This window comes from Rhincodon typus, chromosome 26 (genome assembly GCF_021869965.1).
Source record: "Rhincodon typus isolate 14 chromosome 26, sRhiTyp1.1, whole genome shotgun sequence".
Lineage (NCBI taxonomy): Eukaryota > Metazoa > Chordata > Chondrichthyes > Orectolobiformes > Rhincodontidae > Rhincodon > Rhincodon typus.
In genome coordinates this window covers 24,670,995-24,690,560 of record NC_063357.1, presented here as the reverse complement: position 1 = coordinate 24,690,560, position 19,566 = coordinate 24,670,995, and the positions used below count along the sequence as shown (strand labels likewise).

General features: G+C 37.5%; 1 protein-coding gene across 2 annotated transcripts in view; it reads right to left on the bottom strand.

The window, feature by feature from the left end:
• Window positions 1-19,566, bottom strand: part of LOC109914804 (unconventional myosin-XIX) — a 54,324-nt gene that overhangs the window by 29,311 nt on the left and 5,447 nt on the right. For both annotated transcript variants that reach the window (XM_020514412.2, XM_048612589.1), the window contains exons 2-9: window positions 11,915-12,062; window positions 10,086-10,234; window positions 9,478-9,591; window positions 8,909-9,041; window positions 6,701-6,770; window positions 5,398-5,500; window positions 2,487-2,583; window positions 1,282-1,358 (exon numbers count right to left, since the gene is read on the bottom strand). In XM_020514412.2, coding sequence (XP_020370001.2) covers window positions 1,282-1,358; window positions 2,487-2,583; window positions 5,398-5,500; window positions 6,701-6,770; window positions 8,909-9,041; window positions 9,478-9,591; window positions 10,086-10,234; window positions 11,915-12,062 — 891 coding nt within the window. The remainder of the gene's footprint in view (window positions 1-1,281; window positions 1,359-2,486; window positions 2,584-5,397; window positions 5,501-6,700; window positions 6,771-8,908; window positions 9,042-9,477; window positions 9,592-10,085; window positions 10,235-11,914; window positions 12,063-19,566) is intronic.

The following is a 19,566-nucleotide window of genomic DNA, read 5'->3' as shown; positions in this document are numbered from 1 at the left end:
ACTCGTCCGTGCTGACCAGGCTCCTTAAACTGAAGTAGTCCCCTTTTCTTGCATTTGGCCCGTATCCCTCCAAACCTTTCCTACCCATGTAACTGTCCAAATGTCTTTTAAATGTTCTAATTATACTTGCCTCTACCCCTTCCTCTGGCAGCTTATTCCATACATGCGCCACCATCTTTGTGAAAAAGTTGCCTGTCTACTTTCTGATGTTGGAACATAGCTTCTCACTTTACAAATCAACCTGATACTACATTTTATTAAACTATTATACATAAACTTAACCAGTAGGACATTGAGAGACGACCTGATAGAAGTTTATAAAATAATGACAGGTATAAATAGAGTTAATGGTTGTTGTCTTTTCCCTAGGATGGGAGATTTCAAGACTAGGGGGCATATTTTTAGGGTAAGACGAGAGAGGGGCAATCTTTTTTACACAGAGGTGAAATGAACTTCCTGACAAAGTGGTGGATATGGGTACAATTACAATGGTTAAAAGACATTTGGATAGGTACATGAATAGGAAAGGTTTAGAGAGATATAGGCCAGGAGCAAGCAGTTGGGACTAGTTTAGTTTGGGATTATCGGAGATAGGAATAACTGCAGATGCTGGAGTTAGAGACAATACAGTGTGGAACTGGAGGAATACAGCAGGTCAGGCAGCATCAGAGGAGTAGGAAAGCCCTTTTTTGGAGGGTGGAAGACAATTTCTTCAAGGTGGGCATCCTTGGAATAGGCTTCACAGTGGGGTTATAAGTCACTCGGAGATAGCAAGAACTGCAAATGCTGGAGTCAGAGACAACACAGTGTGGAGCTGGAGGAACACTTTCCTACTCCTCTAATGCGACCTGACCAGCTGTATTCCTCCAGCTCCACAACTAATGCTACCTGACCAGCTGTATTCCTCCAGCTCCACAACTAATGCTACCTGACCAGCTGTATTCCTCCAGCTCCACATTGTGTTGTCTCTAGTTTGGGATTATGTTCAGCATGGACTGGTTGGACCAAAGGGTCTGTTTCTGTGTTGTATGACTCTATGACTCAAGACTCCAATGAATATTTTAAATAAATATCTCGCATTTGCCTTCAGTGTACAGACTTGAATAGTTGTTAATAAGAGAAAACAATTAAACTAGTCTTGGAGAAGGGGCAGCATCCATCTATAATTTCATAATAAATATTTTTTAAAACAGTCCAAAAAAATTACAATACATACAAATAATGCAGTGATTAACGTGTCACTGCTTAGCTGAGAAAGGTAGAAACTACTGGTTCACTTACCCTGAATACCTGGTTTTGTATGCAACTATCAATACCCAGGTGTAACATTGCATCTTTGGTTTCTTCAAATTGGTCCTCTACACAGATAAAAAATATTAAAACAATTTGACTGTCATTTCAGTAGCTAGCCAAGCTCTCCAGATGAACTATAAAACATTCATATTGTCTTCAATTTCTTTCACTCTTCAATGGTCTATTCCCCATCTTGCTCAGTCATTTAGACACTAAACCGTTCCAAAAAGTGTAACTTAGAAATTTGTCCCATGAATTAACTGACAGAATCACTGCATAATAAGACAGACAAACAAGGTAGAAGCTAACTTTCAAATAAAACTCAAGTGCCGCATTAGGCATAAAATAACACTTTTCAAATGACAGATCAGTTTCAGAGGCAAATGTGAAAGGATTCTGTAACTTATTGCATAGTACCTAAAAACAAGACCAGCAACCAATTTCACATACTTTATTAAAATAGAAACTGAAGGCCAAAAGGAACAGGAAACTTCCATGTTCACTTCTGAATCTGTGGTGAGTTAGCTTCACTGAGCAATGCCAGCAATCCAGCAAAAACTGGCTTCAACATCAAAGACTGAATTAAGGAGGAATGAAAATTCAAGGATTCACACTCAATTGTTCTCAAGAAACCCCAGTTGAAAATCCACACTAGTAACAACAATGTCTTCTTAGATGGGTATTCTGCTGAAACTCAAGGTCTGGGTTCTCCCAAAGGGCATCTGTATTCAAAAAAGGAGTCAACAACTCAAGCAAATGAGAAAAAAATATAACTGGTGTAGAAAATAAGAAAAAATTTATTCAAAATTCCCTAGAGTCACAGATATGAGATGGGCCTGATAAATATTTTTTTTTTCCTCTAACGTCTGACTTTCTGAGCGAAAGATTTAATGAATGATCTCAGGCCAGGAATATGCAAAGGATTTGAGCTCTGATGTAAAAATGAGCAGGATAGCTTAAACACACCTCCACCTCATCAGCATCAATCATATATTACATCATATTATACATATCACATCATATATCACATAGCTGTACAATAATAAAGCAGGGCATCTTCCAATATGATGTGAACAGTGTGTCAGAAGATCTTCTACCTATGAGTTAAGTGTATTGTATTAAAATAATGAGTGCATGCATGGATTACCTACTTGCAAATACAATACAGAATAGAGTTCAATAAATTTGCTGACCTTCTAATACTTTGTCAGCATTTGGCAACCAGAAGAATTCTTCCTCTTCAGAAAGACCCCATTCCAGCCTCTGCTCCTCAGTGGCTCCTTTCATTACCTGAAGAAAAATTACTGTACTAAGTTACAACATTCAAACTTTTGCTAAATTAATGGTTTCAACATAGTACAAACAAAATATCCAAGAAAACAGCAAAGTGTTTCAATATCCCTACTAGTTTCACTTTTGAATATCCCCCACCACAACCAATGTTTCCTCTAACTTCTGTCTGTTGAGTATGGCTAGCTTGGTGTACTGTGCAGCGCCTCTAGGATTGCTGCATGGCTGTGTACAGGTGCATCTTAAAGAAACCACAGATTGTGTGAAACCTGTTTGTTTCCTGCATGGCACATTCCCAATTTCTGCATGACTGTCTACTTGTGCAGTTAGAAACAGCATTGATTACAAACTTCTAAGTACGTTGGGAATAAACTTTTGGTTTGCCAGTATTAAAAAAGCTCTATCAAATGCCCAAATACAATCTTGAAAGGGGACTGTCTCATCAGTTTTTAAACAGGTCTGTGGTAAACATGCAGAAACTGATGTGAAAAGAGCTTTGAATGTCTGCAATGTTCGTAAAAGAAACTTGGCCATCATTTCCAGCCGTGGCCAGCTTTTCTGGATTAGAACAGCACTGTGGGTTATTAAACTAAAAGCATGGATTCCAAAATAAAGGTCAATTTTTCCATTTCATTTTACACATAATGAAATGCAGGTATTTGAACTTGTGAGTTTGATTTTAAACATACTAAATGGTGTCAATCTTGGAATCTTTACAAATAATAGTATATTTCCATCTGTAAGTGAGCTTTGTCAGGCATAATAAATGACAAATACAAGTTAACTCTTTTTTGATAAAAAGAAACTGCAACCCAAAACCTCATTTAGACCAGTATATTTCCAAGATTCCAGGATAAACATTCAAAATTAACCTAAATGAGTAGTTTTAAACTAAACCAGTTGCAGATTATTAATCAATTTGAAGAAAAAATTAAAATGGAAATTGAATCTGAAACAAAATAGAAAATACTGGAAACAGTCAGTCAGATTGCCAGACAGTATTTGTGGAGCAAAACAGGTAAAGTTGTTGACTTGCTCGCAGAACTGGCTTGTTTTTGTTCAGACATTTTGTCACCGTGCTAGGTGACATCATCAGTGGAGCCTCCCATGAAGTGATGTTATTCTACTCCGCTTTGAATTTATGCTGTCTGGTCCGTTATGGTGAGTACTGTTATTTCTGGTTTGGATCTGTATGGGTTTATATATGGGGTCCAATTCTATATGTTTGTTGATTGAAGTATGGTTGGAGAACCGTGCCTCGAGGAATTCCTGTGCGTGTCTGGTTTGGCTTGGGCTACTACAGTTACATTGTCCCAGTTAAACTGATGGTCTTCGTTGTCTGAATGTACAGATATTAAGGAGAGTTCATCTGCCGTTTTGCTGCTAGCTGATGTTCATGTATTCTGATGGCTAGTTTCCTTCCTGTCTGTCCGATGTAATATTTGTGGCAGTCATTGCATGGTATTTTGTAAACCATGTTCGTTCTGCATGTTGTGGGAATGGGGTCTTTAATCCTTGTAAGTGTTTGTTGTAGGGTGGCTGTGAGCTTGTGGGCCACCATGATTCCTAATGGTCTTAGGAGTCTTGTTGTCAGTTCTGATATGTTCCTGATATAGGGAAGTGTATAAAAGTGTGTTAGGTCGTACTGTGCCCTCATGTCGTCTGTTACGTAGACATCTGTGGATGAAGTTGCGGGGATATCCATTTAAGGCGAGGATCTTGTATAAGTGTTCGTCTTCTTCCCGGCTTAATTCTGGGGTGTTGCAGTCTGTCCTGGCCCATTTTAATAGTGTCCTAATGCAGCTTTGTTTGTGGACATTGGGGTGGTTGCTGTGGAAGTTGAGGATTTGATCTGTCTGGCCTGTATAGAATTGGACCCCATATATAAACCTATACAGATCGAAATTAGAAATAACAATACTCACCATAATGGATCGGACAGTATAAATTCCAAGCAAAGTAGGATAACATTGCTTCATCGGAGGCTCAACTGATGATGTCACCTAGCATGGTGACGAAACATCTGAACAAAAACAAGCCAGCTCAGCAAGCAAGTCAACAACCTCATCCACAACCCGAGCTACAGATTTTTGCCAATACTTTAAGCAAACAGGTAAATCAACCTGTTAGATGTGAATACATCATCAATATTCTGAAACATTAATTTCTCTATTTGTTCCACAGATGCTGTAAAATATCTGCCAATGATTTCAAAATATTGTGTTACTGCATCAACATATGTCTCAAAGTGTGCACTACCCAGTCAAAAATCACTACTTCAAAAATTGCCATTTTTCCTTTTCTCCTCCTATGTGAAGTGTGGCATAGAAACATAGAAACCAGGAGTAGTAGGCGATTTGGGCCTTCGATCCTAATCGGTCATTAAGATCATAGCTGATCCTCTGTTGCGATGCCTTTAAAATCTGAAACTTTATGCATACCTTCTCAAGGGCAACTAGCGATGAGCAATAAATGCTGGCAAGCCAGCGATGCCCACATCTCACTAACCTCTTCAGGGACTGTATTAAAAGCCTCCTGAAAATCCAGCTACTCCACATCTACTGGTTCTCCCCTATTTATTTTACTAGTTACATCCTCAAAAAACTCCAGTACATTTATTAAGTATGATTTGCTTTTCATAAACCTATACTGGCTTTGTCAAAAACATATCAAGTAAAGTTTAATTGATGCTTGTATCAGTTTACGAACCCTGATCCAATAACCCGCTACCTCGAACTTCGTCAATACAAATTCAAACTTGCATTGATATCCACTAAATGAGAAAATCACCTTTATACAGAATCACTGCCTCACCTGATAAAAAATGTGAAAATTTCTTTCTAAAGGAGCTTGATAGGCAACCCGTGTTTTCTCCAAAAGGTAAGTCTGCACAGATGCTCCCTCCAGCTGCTGTGATCTGGAAAGTAAAGCAACTGTCAGAACTGACTGTCTAGAAAAGAGGACAAAATTGTAAAAGATCTAGTTGCATAAGAAAGGACTAAAATAAGCAGTGTCCAGAATAAAAGCAAAATACTACTGGTGATTGTTTAAATCCGAAATAAATCTCTTATGAAAAGTCGTCAATCTCTCTTCACAGCTACCTAACTCCACAGTATATTCACTACCTAGGACAAGTTAATAAGCAGTTTTAGGTACAGAAATTCCAAAGCTTACTGTCCCCAAGTGATCATTCTTTACACACAAGCTTCAAAAGAACCAACGTTAAGCAGGATACATTTTCACAAAGGGACATCATGACCAAAGTAAATTCTGTCTTCAAGTTATTTCTACCAAACTATAATTTCATGAAGATCTATTGCAACATGGGAGTGATCCATTTTTAGAAGAAGTCAAGTTCCAACCAGCTAAACAGATCAGTTAATTTAGCACAAAGAATTATCAAACTGTGAACCTTCTTGATTGAGGTGGGTCACACCTTAGGAAAGATATATATGACCCTTGAGGGAGCACAACATGAATTTAGCAGATCACACCTCAACTTCACAAGTTAAGATCAAGGAGAGATTCCAAACTATTGCCTGGAATTTAGAACGGTAAGAGGAGATTTGATCAAAGTTGCCAGGATAATAAGCAGAACAGATAGAGTATATTGAGAAAAACAATTTCTACTGGCTCAGACTCTAGGATATGCAGGCTTAGGCTAAAGATATAAGCCATAACTTTCAAGAGTGAAATTAGATATGCTTCTACATACAAAAAGGTAAAGATTTGGAACTCTCTTCCACAAATGGCAATTTAATTATACACCAGATATTACATTTACAGTGGGGAGTGATAAGACATTTTTTAAATCAAATATTTTAAGGGACATGGGGCAAAGGAAAGATAGACAGAGTTAGTCACAATCTCAGTGAATGAAGAAAGATTTAACAGGGTAAAATGGCCTAACCTTGTTCCAATGTCCCCATCATCATCTAACTCTAACCTATATCAGGGAAGTTGTCGTTTAAGAGATTTTCCATACATTTGTATTATAACCATGCATCAGACAGTAAAGAATTGGCTTACGCCACAAAAAGTATTAGCTTTTTGAAAAGAATTTTGAAGAATTTAAGAAATTGAATAAATGCACACACAGTTGATCTATGAAAACTACCTGTTTAGCTGCAGTTGAATGTACTTTCCAAATCGACTGCTATTGTGATTCCGCAGTGTACAAGCATTTCCTATGAAAGAGTAAATCTGTTAATAATTAATTACTTCATCATTTATGCTGTCTTTAGCAGGTTTTAGTTTCACGTGCAAGATCACTTTAACAGAAAGAAATGGAGCAAGGCCTTTTTTTTTTCCTCCAAAAAAATCACTGATTGCAAGTTGAACCTCAAACATCCAGTCTACATAAATTCAACACCTTCAATTGCTAAGGCTATGCCTCAAAAGCCATGTGGTTCAGCACATCACACCATTAACTGAAGATCTCAGGCCGGCCTGCACCTTGTTCAAAATCTGGTCATAGTTAAAACCTAGATGGCTGGAGCTAATCAATGGAAAATGTTCTTCTATCCCAACTAAAATGACTTAATACTTCCTTATAGCTCTTAGTCCATTATGTAGCACTTTCTATCTAAGTCAAATTTCCATCAAAAAATTGTTTGTAAAACATCCACAAATCTCTAGTATTTATTTTTGATCCTAGTTTTGTTTAACTGACAATTTCTGCACAGTAACATATATTCAAATAAGCAGCTTTTTATCCATAATGGCTTCCAAGAAACATGTTGCCATTACTTTCATTGACTTTCTTCCCATGTCCTTTTTTCTGCTTATTAAACCATAAATCCAGACTTTACCAAAAAATATTACAGCTAAATCAGTTTTCCTAAAATGTAAAATTAATTGAGTTCTATAAATAGCATCCTTTTAAATTGCTTTTTCTCTTTTCCCCCATTTCATTTTCTTTCTGTCTTGTCCCCTACCCCGACTATTCATCTTTCTTTCCATGACATACCTCATTACTGATTTGACCACAAGAGTATGTAGCCTGTTCCAATACTTAAACCAGTGATGTTCTACAGTAGCCCACTAGGTGGTGCAGAATTGTCAATCTGAGATTTGTTAACATTTTTTATTACAAATTCTATTGGAGAAGCACTTTTTGTTCTTCTCAAATGGTTTTGCTGAGATGGTACCATATTATAAACTGTGGACACAAATTTAGTGATCTCCATTACTTTTGGCATGTGGATTGGTAAATCTAAAAGACACTACCTCAATCCTATTTTCATATAGTCCTGCCAAAGGTGTTGATTTCAGATGGATAAACTATTGAAATCTCTTCAGATCATACACTTCTATCTTCTAATTATTTTGTAACATTACAGAAGTTCTTGAACTTCTAAGACTACGGTTTCTGATCAGCTTAAATCATACTTACACAGAATGAACTTGTACCAATTAATTTGTTAAATATCACAGAAATAAGATGTAACAAAACACTCTAATGGGGATTCCCAAATCTTTCACTGGGAATCCGTCATATAAAATTAACAATAAAGCCAGGTAGTATTTTGCTATTTTAAGAATGCAAGTATTTAAAGTTGTATTTCAATTGTTGCAAACTAAATTCTGCATTTGGAAACTGCCATGGATATTTCTCTGTTCAGTTTTATAGAGGAGGAGGAAAGCAGCAATGGGGAAATATAGGTTTTCTTTGATCACCCACAGTTGCATGTGAGCCTGACACATCTCGGATCCAGGAATGCATTTGCAGTTATGACTCCTGCTGGAGACTGGCACACCAGTTAGCACTGCTGCTTCCCAGCACCAGGGACCTGGGTTCGATTCCAGCCTTGGGTGACCGTGTTTGGAATTTGCACATTCTCCCCATGTCTGTGTAGATTTCCACCAGTTGCTCCAGTTTCTTCCCACAATCCAAACATGTGCTAAATTGGCCCATAGTGTCCGGAGATATGTAGGCTAGGTGGATTAACCATTGTAAATGTAGGGTTACGAAGCTACGGTGAGGGTGTAGGTCTGGGTGAAATGGTCTTATGAGGGTCAGTATAGATTCTATGGGCCAAATAGCCTCTTTCTGCACTTTAGGGATTCTATGATTTTATATTGAGCTACAAACACCATTTACAATGACTGCACTGCCAGTGGTGAGTGAATGTCACTGCAGCACTAATGCTTATGATTTCAAATTACCTTGCAGAACATTGGCCACAAAGAATTTGACGTGTAGAAACTGATATGTCTAGTAAGGGACTGGTTAGCTATACGCACAATATCATGTGAATACTTATGTTTATAAATATTTAATTAAATTCTCAAACATTTATACGAAAGCAGAAAGCTTTGTCACCAAATGCCTCCATCACAGGATTGGAATCTAACACTCTCTTCTCTATTTTTTCCACATTTTTCTGGCAATTAACAGAAGTGCTTGAGGTAGCAACTGTGGCAAAGTAGTTCATAAGGCAACGGGATGTCCAGGTCTGCAAAAAGGAAATATTATCAATAAGTATGATATCAAAGTTCAAAGTTCAGTCTTAACATTGGATATTGAACTTCGTCATTTGTAACAAGAAAGCACGTTTACTTGGTTGTATCCTGGTCATTTCCTTGCCTTTAAGTTCAACAGAAAAAGTGTGTCCCCAAATTCTGGAGCTCTTAAAATACCAGTTTTAATAAGGTGATCAAAGATTTTCCATCAAAACACTACTGAAAAAATATAATACAATGTTATGAACCTACTGTACCATGACTGAAAGAGAGATAGATCAATAAAGAAAATTAAATGGAATCTTAATATTTTAATCAGTTTTAATGATCAGGCACTTTCCATAGTTTTTCCATAACCACAACACCAGGTATCTTCTGCACAAGGCAAATTTATTTATTCCTCCTATGTCTCTCATGCTGAGTTCTTACCTTTCCAGCACCACTCTCCCCGCTGACTATAAGTGACTGGTTAACTGGTTCAATATGGCTTTGTACATTCCTGAATGTTTCCTCAGCCACAGTGAAGATGTGCGGTTTCAATTCCTAAAGAACAGAAAGACTTAATCTCTCAAATGTTTTATCTATCCAAACAGACACTAAGGCAATAAAACAGGAAAATGTATCAAATTATTAATGATGTTAAGCTGGAAAATTTAAGCCAGCACAAACATAAACCTGCAGCTGCTGCTAAGAAATGTGTCTCTGTAGAGATCAAAATGAATTTTCTGACTACAATATCACCATTAGATAAATTAATTATGGTGTTTTTCCCTAGAGATTGTCAAACCACATAACTAGGAAACCAGAGGAATTTTCTCTCATTTGGCTAACTTTAAGGACTAATTTAAACAGTCTGTGTAAATGCGTGGTCTGCCTATAGTGTACGTTACATTTAATAAACGGTCAGAATGCCTTAGGCACAAATAGAATATTAATATCTTGATTATCCAGGTTACAGAATTATTAAGAATAACATTAAATTAATTACTTGTTTCAATAATTTTTATCACTAAAGCACAACTCTATACTGGAGTTACCTGTGGTCGAGATGCAGAGTGGTATACCTTCATAATGTCGGGGGAATACAAATTAGAAACAGGCTGGAATGGGTTAAGAGCCACCAGCGTACACCCAGCATTGGTATAAAACACACTGGCCACATATCTTGCTTGTAGACATTTTAAAACTGGGAGACAGAAGAAGAACATGAATTTATGCAGGTTTCTAAATATTGAAATGCTGAAAGATTTAAAACATTTTGTTTTGTACAGTAATCTGTTAATCAAAATTATTTTAATTATAATGTAATGTCTGTAAAGAATAGGTACATTTAACGTATGGTCCCCATGTTCGCCCAACATCTCTATCAGAAAGTACTTTGGCTTTTTTTTTAGCAATAACAATCAGATCACTTATGTAATAATTTCTCAACCTTGAATTTGAATGAACATGGAGAGAGGTAGCACTTGAAATCTGTCAAATCAGCTCATTCTTGTAAATATACTTCTGTTGGAGATGCACCCTTATGTTTACCACTCTTCTTTTTCTGAACATAATGGGTGCTGTGAAGTACTTCCAGAGACACCTTACTTCACATTGACAGTTTTACGTCAATTTTTTTTATTCATTCATTGGAAGTGGACTTCACTGGCTGGGCCAGCATTTTATCAATCAGCCCCAAATGCCGTCCAGGTGATGGTGGTGGTGTGCTGCCTTCCTGAACCTGTAGTCAATGTGTTGTAGGAAGTGAGTTCCAGAATTTTGAGCCAGTAACACTGATGGAACTGCGATATATTTCCAAGTCAGGATGGCGTGACTCCAAGGGAACTCGAAGGTGGAGACGTTTCAATAAAACTGGTGTCCTTGTCCTTTTAGATGGTATTGGTTATGGGTTTGAAAGGTAGTGTCTATACAGCCTTGATAATTTCTTCAATGCACGTTACAGACGATGCACACGTTTGCTACTGTGTCGGTGGTGGACTGCATGAGTATTTGTGAATGTGATGCCAATCAAACAAGTTACTTTGTCCCTAATGGTGTTCAGCTTCCTGAATGTTGCTGGAGCTGCGTTCATCTAGGCCAATGGGGAGTAATCCATCACACTCTTGATATGTGCCTCATAGGTGGTTGAAGGCTTTGGGAGTCTGAAGGTGAATTGCTTGTTGCAGGATTCCTAGCCTCTGATCTGTTCACGTTGACACAGTATTTATATGGCTGGGCCAGTTCAATTTCTGGTCATCGCCAGGGCATTGACAGGGGGAGATTTAGTGATGGTAATGCAACTGAACGTCAAGGGTCAATGGTTACATTCTTTCTTGTTGGATATGGCCATTGCCTGACACTTATATGGCATGAATGTTATTTGCATTTTTCAGCCCAAACCTGTATATTGTACAGGTCTTGCTGCATTTGGGCATGGACTACTGCAGTATCTGAAGAGTCACAAATGTGCTGAACATTGTGAATCACTAGTACATGTCTCCACTTCTGATCTGATGATTGAGGAAAATTAATTGATGAAGCACTTGAAGATAGTTGGGCATATGACAATACTCTGAGGAACTATTGCTGAAATATCCTGGAGACAAGATGACTGACCTCCAATAACCTAACCATTTTCCTTTAATTTAGGTTGACCCCACTCAGAGACTTTCCCATTGACTCTAATTTTGCTAGGAATCCTTGACACCATATGTAGTCAAATGTAGCCTTAATATCAACCACAGTCACACTCACCTCAACATGTGCCTTGTTTGACCATTACAAAAATACAAAATACTATCACACTTGAATCATATTCAAACATCCAGTACTTTAAAAACAGCTATTCCACAAATATCAGGCCATTAACCAATTAAGTAGTTACCTGTGGCAGTTGTCACTGGGTTGACTTTAGTGAGGTCATCAAACTGGTGTAAGTTCTCTTCATTAATGAGGAAAGCTTTTACTTCTGCAAGTGTATGATTCAGCACAGTGTGATCTGAAGCATTTGGGGACTTTTTGAAACCATTACTCTGTAAACAGAATCATAAAATAGTCAGCATGTACCTTTTCTACAGTATGAACCCACTTGCTTAATTTTATTGCTAGCTAGTATTTTTCTTGGAAGAGCAGTATACAATGTTTGTTTTTACAGAATGGAAGTCATAAGAGACATTGGTCCACTAATGCTTTTTTTGTTCTCTCTATATCGTTCTAAGTTTAGTATATGTGCTGCTGAAACGAGGGTGCAACACATTTAGTTACTGAACGGAACTTGTAATCTTGGCATTAATTATTTAGAAAATTCCAGTTCATTCTCTTTTTTGTGAAACATAGGTCAGTAGCACATGATCTAAAGTATACAAAAATGTTGCATTATGTTTTTAAGTTTAATAAATCTGGTAATAGAATTCCATGAAAACAAAAAAAGAATACTGAAGAATACTTAGAATGTTAAAAAGAGTGCAGAAAATAAAAGCACTGGTCTCTGCATTATTACGATCCCAGCTGACAGTAACACAGGTTGTCGGATGCCAGAGTGAAACCTGGCTTGAGAGACCATAAGTTTTTTTGCAATTTGTTAACCTTGGTGATGAGTCACTAAACGTACTCACAAGGCTACCAATGTACTTTTAACAAAATAACACAAGATTATTATGAAAAAGTAAAAAAGAAAGGTACATACAATTTGGAAATACAGTATGAAGAACAGCAAAAAGATTCAACTCTTCCACAGAAATATCCTTTATAGACATTCAACCCCTCCTATCTTCACATTTTAATATTTTATTCCGACGATGAGGTTGCAAGTGTTTCCTTTCAACAATTTTCTGCACATCCACATCCAAAGTCCCTCTGTTGCTCCCTGAAATACACCAACACAAGCTAGCTCACTGGTTTTTCTCACTGAATTCCATGGAAAGAAACTAAGGGCTTTTTCCTGTTAGTTTAAATATTTGAGGCTATTAAACAGTACATTTGCTGGTATATATCTTTTCTTCAGAACTGACCCTGCTCCTTATTCTGGATCATAATAGCTCAACTTAGTAAACACTTCAGTTATCTCAACAATTAATTTATTTAGTCATTCAGCTTAAGTCACATTTCTCGGAAATGCTGTTTTGACTCAACGCAAAATAAAAATTCCAACAAAGTCACCCTCATAGAACTGAAGACCAAACACCCATTTATCGCCACGTTAGAACGCCAAGTTCCAAAACTTGATAATGTATTAGAACCTTCATCACAACATACATGTACAGCAGGGGCATGGAGGGTTGCACAGAAGGATACAATATTGCTTTTCAACTCTGGGGTCTCAGTTGACATCCCCACTCGAACAAAAGGGTGAAAGATTCCTTCACAGGTCAGTTGTAAGGTTCCTAGGTGGGACCACAACAATAAACTGTCCTTGTTAGCAAACTCTTTAAAGGAGGTACAAGATAACTGGTGTATGAACTATGGAAATGATCACGCTAGTACAGTGAGTATTATTCTGATATAAAACAATGAACTGCAGAATAATACTCAAATAAAAACAGAAATTGGAGAAACCCAGCAAGTCTGGCAGCATCTGCGGCAAGAAAACAGAGTTAACGTTTTGAGTCCAATGATGAAGGGTCCTTAGTCTTGAAACATTGACTCTGTTTTGTCTGCACAGATGCTGCCAGACTTGCTGAATTTCTCCAGCAATTTCTGTTTTTGTGTGAGTTTTATTCCGAGTTGAAGTTGAGATACATCTAAAAGGGGTCAAAAATCTAAAACCTTGAAGCTAGAGATGTGGGTATCAGGTGCCTAAAATGATAATACTGCTTCTTCACCTATACATTACAAGGGACATATTACATTAAAAATAAAAGCATTTGACTTGAACTTTGCCCTGGTAAGAAACCAACTAACAAAACATCCAATTCTTCTTGGTAAGATAAACATCTATATTGAACTTATGAAATTCCCACAGTCAACACCAATAGATGTTTGTGCTCATTACGAAAGATGAAATTAACTTCGCTTTCTCAGAACCGAGCATTCCTCATTCTAATGAAAAGAAAAAGTGAAGATCTGTTAATTGTGATATTGATCAAAGTTAACAAAAAAGTGGTTTTTGCTGGATCTGCCTCAGGCAATTTTCTATTATCCATCACTTCCATGCCTATTTTAACTCTCCCATGTTTGATGAAACCAAAATGTTAATTCCAATCTATATTGCTTAGTCTTATGATAAAAAATATCTGTATTTCTGCTCTTCTTCTTTGGATACATCTATTAGAATTGGCTTTGGCAACTATTTCATCTTGAGAACACCCAAATTGAGTTTTTAGAAGTACTCTAAGTTTGTATCTTTTCAGTTTTAAATTTTCAGTTTGCTTTCTATTTTTAATATCAGACACTACTTCTAAAGTCAAAATCAAACTCCATCAATGATAAATGAAGGAAGAGCTGATCCACAAAGATCAGGCTTGGCTCCGAGTTAAATTTCCAGCTTGTGCTATGCTGGCTGATCTTAGCCTGGGAGGTAGTACTGCAATTTACTTGATCATACTGGCTTATGAAAAGTGAAAAAGCACCTGAAATTAGCTATAGTTCCTGATCTCTCCCAATTATTAAGCAAGAACACTAGGACCAATTAAGCAAACTTCAGGCAAGAAGAGGGGCACACACAGCTGCAATAAACAATTCAGCCTCAAATAGCCTGTAGAGACTCGCTGGCAAATCTTGTGAATTTGGAACAGCAGCTTAAACACACAAAGTCAAGCAGCAGCTAAAGAACTACTTCGAAGTGAGGAGACAGCACCTTCCAGAAGAGCAAGAAATAGCATGGTGTTGCAAACATAACAGAAGTTTTCTCTCAAAAAAAAAACTCTTAGCTCAATAGCTTGTCTTCTTTTTTCCCCCCACTGGTTGTGAGGGGATAACAATTCTCTTATAAAATGTGGCATAAACTACAAATAGGCCAAAAAGATCATTCCGAACACTTCCAGCAGGTTTTATTCTGTTAATACCTTCCTCTGTATTTCTGTAGATTATACACATATTTAGGACTCAAGAGTTTGCCGAACGTCTCTAGTTCATGGTTCACTGTGTTTTAAAGAATAGCTTTTGGTTTTAGGAATTGAAGTCTTGATTGTAAAAAATAGGATTAACGTAATTAATACAAATTTGAAATCTATCACACTTAAAAGGTTGGGATCATGTTGAGTTAAGAGGCTAACAGCTTGAAAGGTAAGATCAGAAAGCTGCAGGTGGACTTTTTTTAAAACAGAAAACCTGGGAGCATGATGCCTGTTTTCCTTGCAGAGCAGTACATTCCGTTTTGTGTTTTGAAAATATTCAGCATCCCTGAAAGATTGTAAACCCATTTATTTCCTCAGATCACAGAAAAAGAACTGTAAATTACGGAGAATTAATCTAAAGGTTAGTATGAGCACACACCAGAGCTGGCTATGTCATTGTGGTGATGGGTAGAATTCTGGGGCATTATCTAGATGTTTGCTGAGAGAGTTAATTGCAGTTTGGAATTAGTGTGTGTAGTTTGCAGCTCACGAAGGAACAACAGCCAAAGGAAATGGCAGTTAGCATTACCTGCACTGTATGCAAAATAAAACACCACTCCATCATTAAAGTGTGGAAGATGGATAAAGCTTAAGCTAAATTTGAATCTCGTGACGGAACAGAACCTGGAAGATGGATTAAGTTTGAAGCTAGCTGGAGATAGCTGGCTTCACTGTATCTTATTGTAAAAGGAAGTAACAGCTGAATTGGTTTGGAAGAATTGAAAAGTAACCAGAACAAAGGACTGACTACAGGTATCCACAGTCAAGGAATGGTAAATGAAAGTATTCCTTCTGAGATTAACTGGAGCAGAAGAGGATTCTCCAAAGGACTGTGGCACACCTTTGCATGGTTTCTACGGAATTTTAATGATTCATGTGTCTTATTAGTGATTTTGGGGGTGATTATAAAGTAAAGTTGAGTGCACAACACACATAGTTATGAACTATAGTATTAATAATGTTAACTTCTTCATATTTGCTTTTCTAACATATTCCACATACGATATGAGTGTACAAATTAGGAGAAGTGGGTCACTTGGCCCCAAGCCTGCACTGCCATTTGAGAAGATTTGATTACTCCTTGTTGCCACCTAACCTTCCCTGAAATAATCTTTCACCGTTTTGCTTATGACAAATCTAACTCTGCCTGAAAAGTATTCAAAGATATTTTCCACTACCTTTAAAAGAAATAGTGAAAGACTCATAGCCATGGCCAAAAAAAACTCATCTTTGTCTTAAATAGGCAACAGTTTATTTGTAAAGTGACGCCTAGTTCTGGATTTCCACACAAGGGAAAATAGACTTTCCACATTCACCCTGCCTCTTCTAAATCCAGTGGATACACATCTAGTCTGCCTAACCTTTCTTCAATAATACAAGTCACACATTCCAAGTATTAGTCTAGTAAACATCTGAACTGCTTCCAATACACTTACGTTTCCTTCATTCCTTCAATAACAATACGATATTGCATAAAATACACCATGAGAGGTCTCGCCAATGTTAGTGAAGCATAACTACCCCACTTATGTATTCAATTTCCCTCATCGTAAGATAGAGTTAACGGTAGTTGCCTTTTCCCTAGGATGGGGTATTTCAAGACCGGGGGCACATTTTTAAGGTGAGAGAAGAAAGATTGGTGGGACTAGTTTAGCTTGAGATTATGTTTGGCATGTACAGGTTGGACCGAAGGGTCTGTTTCTGTGCTGTATGACTCCATGACTCTATAAACAACACCATTAACTTTAATAATTACTTCCTGATTCTGCATACTAACCTTTTGAGATTCTTGCATTAGGATACTCAGATTCCTCTGCATCTCAGAGTTCCGCAATTTCTCACCATTTGGACAACATGCTTCTTTTTATTGAATGGACAATTTCACATTTTCCTACATTGTACTCCATTTGCAGATTTTTTTTCACCCATTTAACCCATCCATATCCATTTGTCACCTAATGTCCTCTTCACAGCTTACTTTCCTACCCATCTTTCTGTCACTAGCTAAAACAGTAATTGTACTTTTGATCTCTTGATGCAAGTCATTTACAGAACATTGTAAGAAGTTGAGATCCCTGCACTGATTCTGTGGCACAGTGTTCGTTATATCTTGCCAACTAGAAAACAACCCATTTATATTACTGCTGCTTATAAGCTCGCCAATCTTTAATTCATGCCAATATGTTATTTGCTACACTATGAGCTTTTGTTTTTTTCAATAACCTATGATCTGGTACTTTTTTAAATGCCTTCTGGTAATTCAAGTAGAGTACACTTCCTAGTCCCCTTTATCCACATGTTTCGACCTCCAAGAAAATACAATTAAACTGGTTAAACATGATTTCCCTTTCACAAAATTATGACTTTAATATTAGCTTCTAACATCTTCCCTGTGATAGATGGCAAGCTAACTGGCCCTGCTTTCTGGTTTTCCTCCCTGAAAATAAAGTTTATATTTTGTTAAAAGAAGCTGACGTCTTGTGGTATAGTTCTAATAGTTAAAAGGAGTTGTTTGAATTTCTATTTCAACATTAATGGTCTCTAGCCAGATTGTAACAAGGTGCATTGAAACAACATTCAAGTTGCTGTTCCCAAAATTCATTGAAGTATCTGGGAAGTATGATCAAATAACCATATTAATTTTTACAATAACAGTAAACAATGTGAGAAAAACCCTGCTGCTGTTCAATCTGGACAGAGTCATCAAACATCTCAAGTTCTTGCATACTTTGTTAAATTACCAAATGTTTTTCTTCTCTTAGAAAAATGGGCATAGATTATGGCATGGATGTGAAAAATAAACATGTATGCGAAATATACCACAACCAAAGCAAATTGCATACTCATTTTAACAAATCCTCTGGAATTCATTCCTAAAATCAGGATTTTCACTAAATTCTTCAATTTCTAGAAAGGCAAAGAACATTTTTTAATCTAGTTTATGGGCCAATAATATGGTGGTCTCTGCCCAGTTCATGGGCATTTGTCACTCTACAAATTAAAGTCTAGCACTTATATCCTCAACTAGATTATAAGTTTCAATTTCAATTCACATGACCTTTCTATTATTTGCAAAATCATCCTCTACTCGGGAAGGCTATTTTCAGAAATTACTACCAGAAATGTTCCCAAATAACAGTAAATAATCAATTCTAAACAAATGACAATTTATTCATAATTTCAGCAGGCAGTAACATCAGACTGAAGTCAAATAAAGATCTGATGTTTCAGTGTGCTAAAAATCTTTTTCAGTGAATTGTCCCCAAATTTGACATAACCACACAATTTGATTTTGCACCACTGAACATTAATCTGTATACAATACAAGGGTTCTATTGACTGAATTGTCCCTTTTATGGCAGTGTTACTTTTAGGGAGATTCTTAGAAGGTTTCACACCATGCTTATGACCACTTGTCTCAAAGTTTTTTGCTGCCCACCTCATTATTATGTATTCAGGCTCCATGGCACCCTTCTCACTGCAATCACACAGCAGGACAGGCAGAGGTGCTCACTGCCAGCAGTATCTTGGCTGTTCTCACCAATGGTGCCATAACTATACCCCAGTTACACCTCAAATCAAAAACTGAAAGCCAAGAACTCCTACACTGTTGTTCCATCACTTTTGGCAACAGGATATCACAGTAAAAAAAGCTGGCACCTGAAGATACTGTAAACACAGTGCTGGATGAAAGGCCTGTTTTCTGAGGACCATCAAAGGCGGCCACAGCCAGCCTACACCCAGATAGCAGCCAAAGTCAGTGCTATTTGTGGACCAAAAGAAATGCCCAGCCTTGCTAAAAGGTTAATAATCTCTGTGTTCTGCAAGGATAAGTGTTGCCATCTTCTCTCTGCTTCCTCACCCTCACTCTAACACTGCCACCGGCCAGCAATATCACCAAAGCTAATGGTCCAAAATATTAAATATTGCATGCGGCATCTCCACTGAAAATCTACCAGACACCTCATCATCCTAAACCTTCCTCCTTATTCATTCAGGACATCACACCACCTCTTTTGTCCCATTGCAGAGAAAATGGCTCCTTACCAGGCAGAGACAAGTAAGTCAGACTTATGGCATTGTGGCCGACATTCGGCTCTTCACCTCTTCCGAGAAGATCCTCGAGATGGCTGGAAAGGACAGAAACTGCTCACGTCAAATTCCAAGACTTCCACATCGAGCTTTGTGCTGTGTTCTTGGATTACCATACTATGAATTTACAAAGATCCTCAAGCTGCTACCCCTATTGCACAACTAATGGCCTCTTTTTTTTAAAATGCAGGCAATGGCAACACCCATACAGCCACCACCCCAAAGATGCCTGCCCATCACCACCTTCTCCACCTCTGAGGAAGCAACCACAGATCCCTGGGGATGCATTTGCAAGGCTTTTTCCTGAAACCACCACCTGCTGGGAGTCTTTCACCTCAATGCATACTTTTACACCACACCCAATAGACCAAAATAAAACGAAATTTTATTC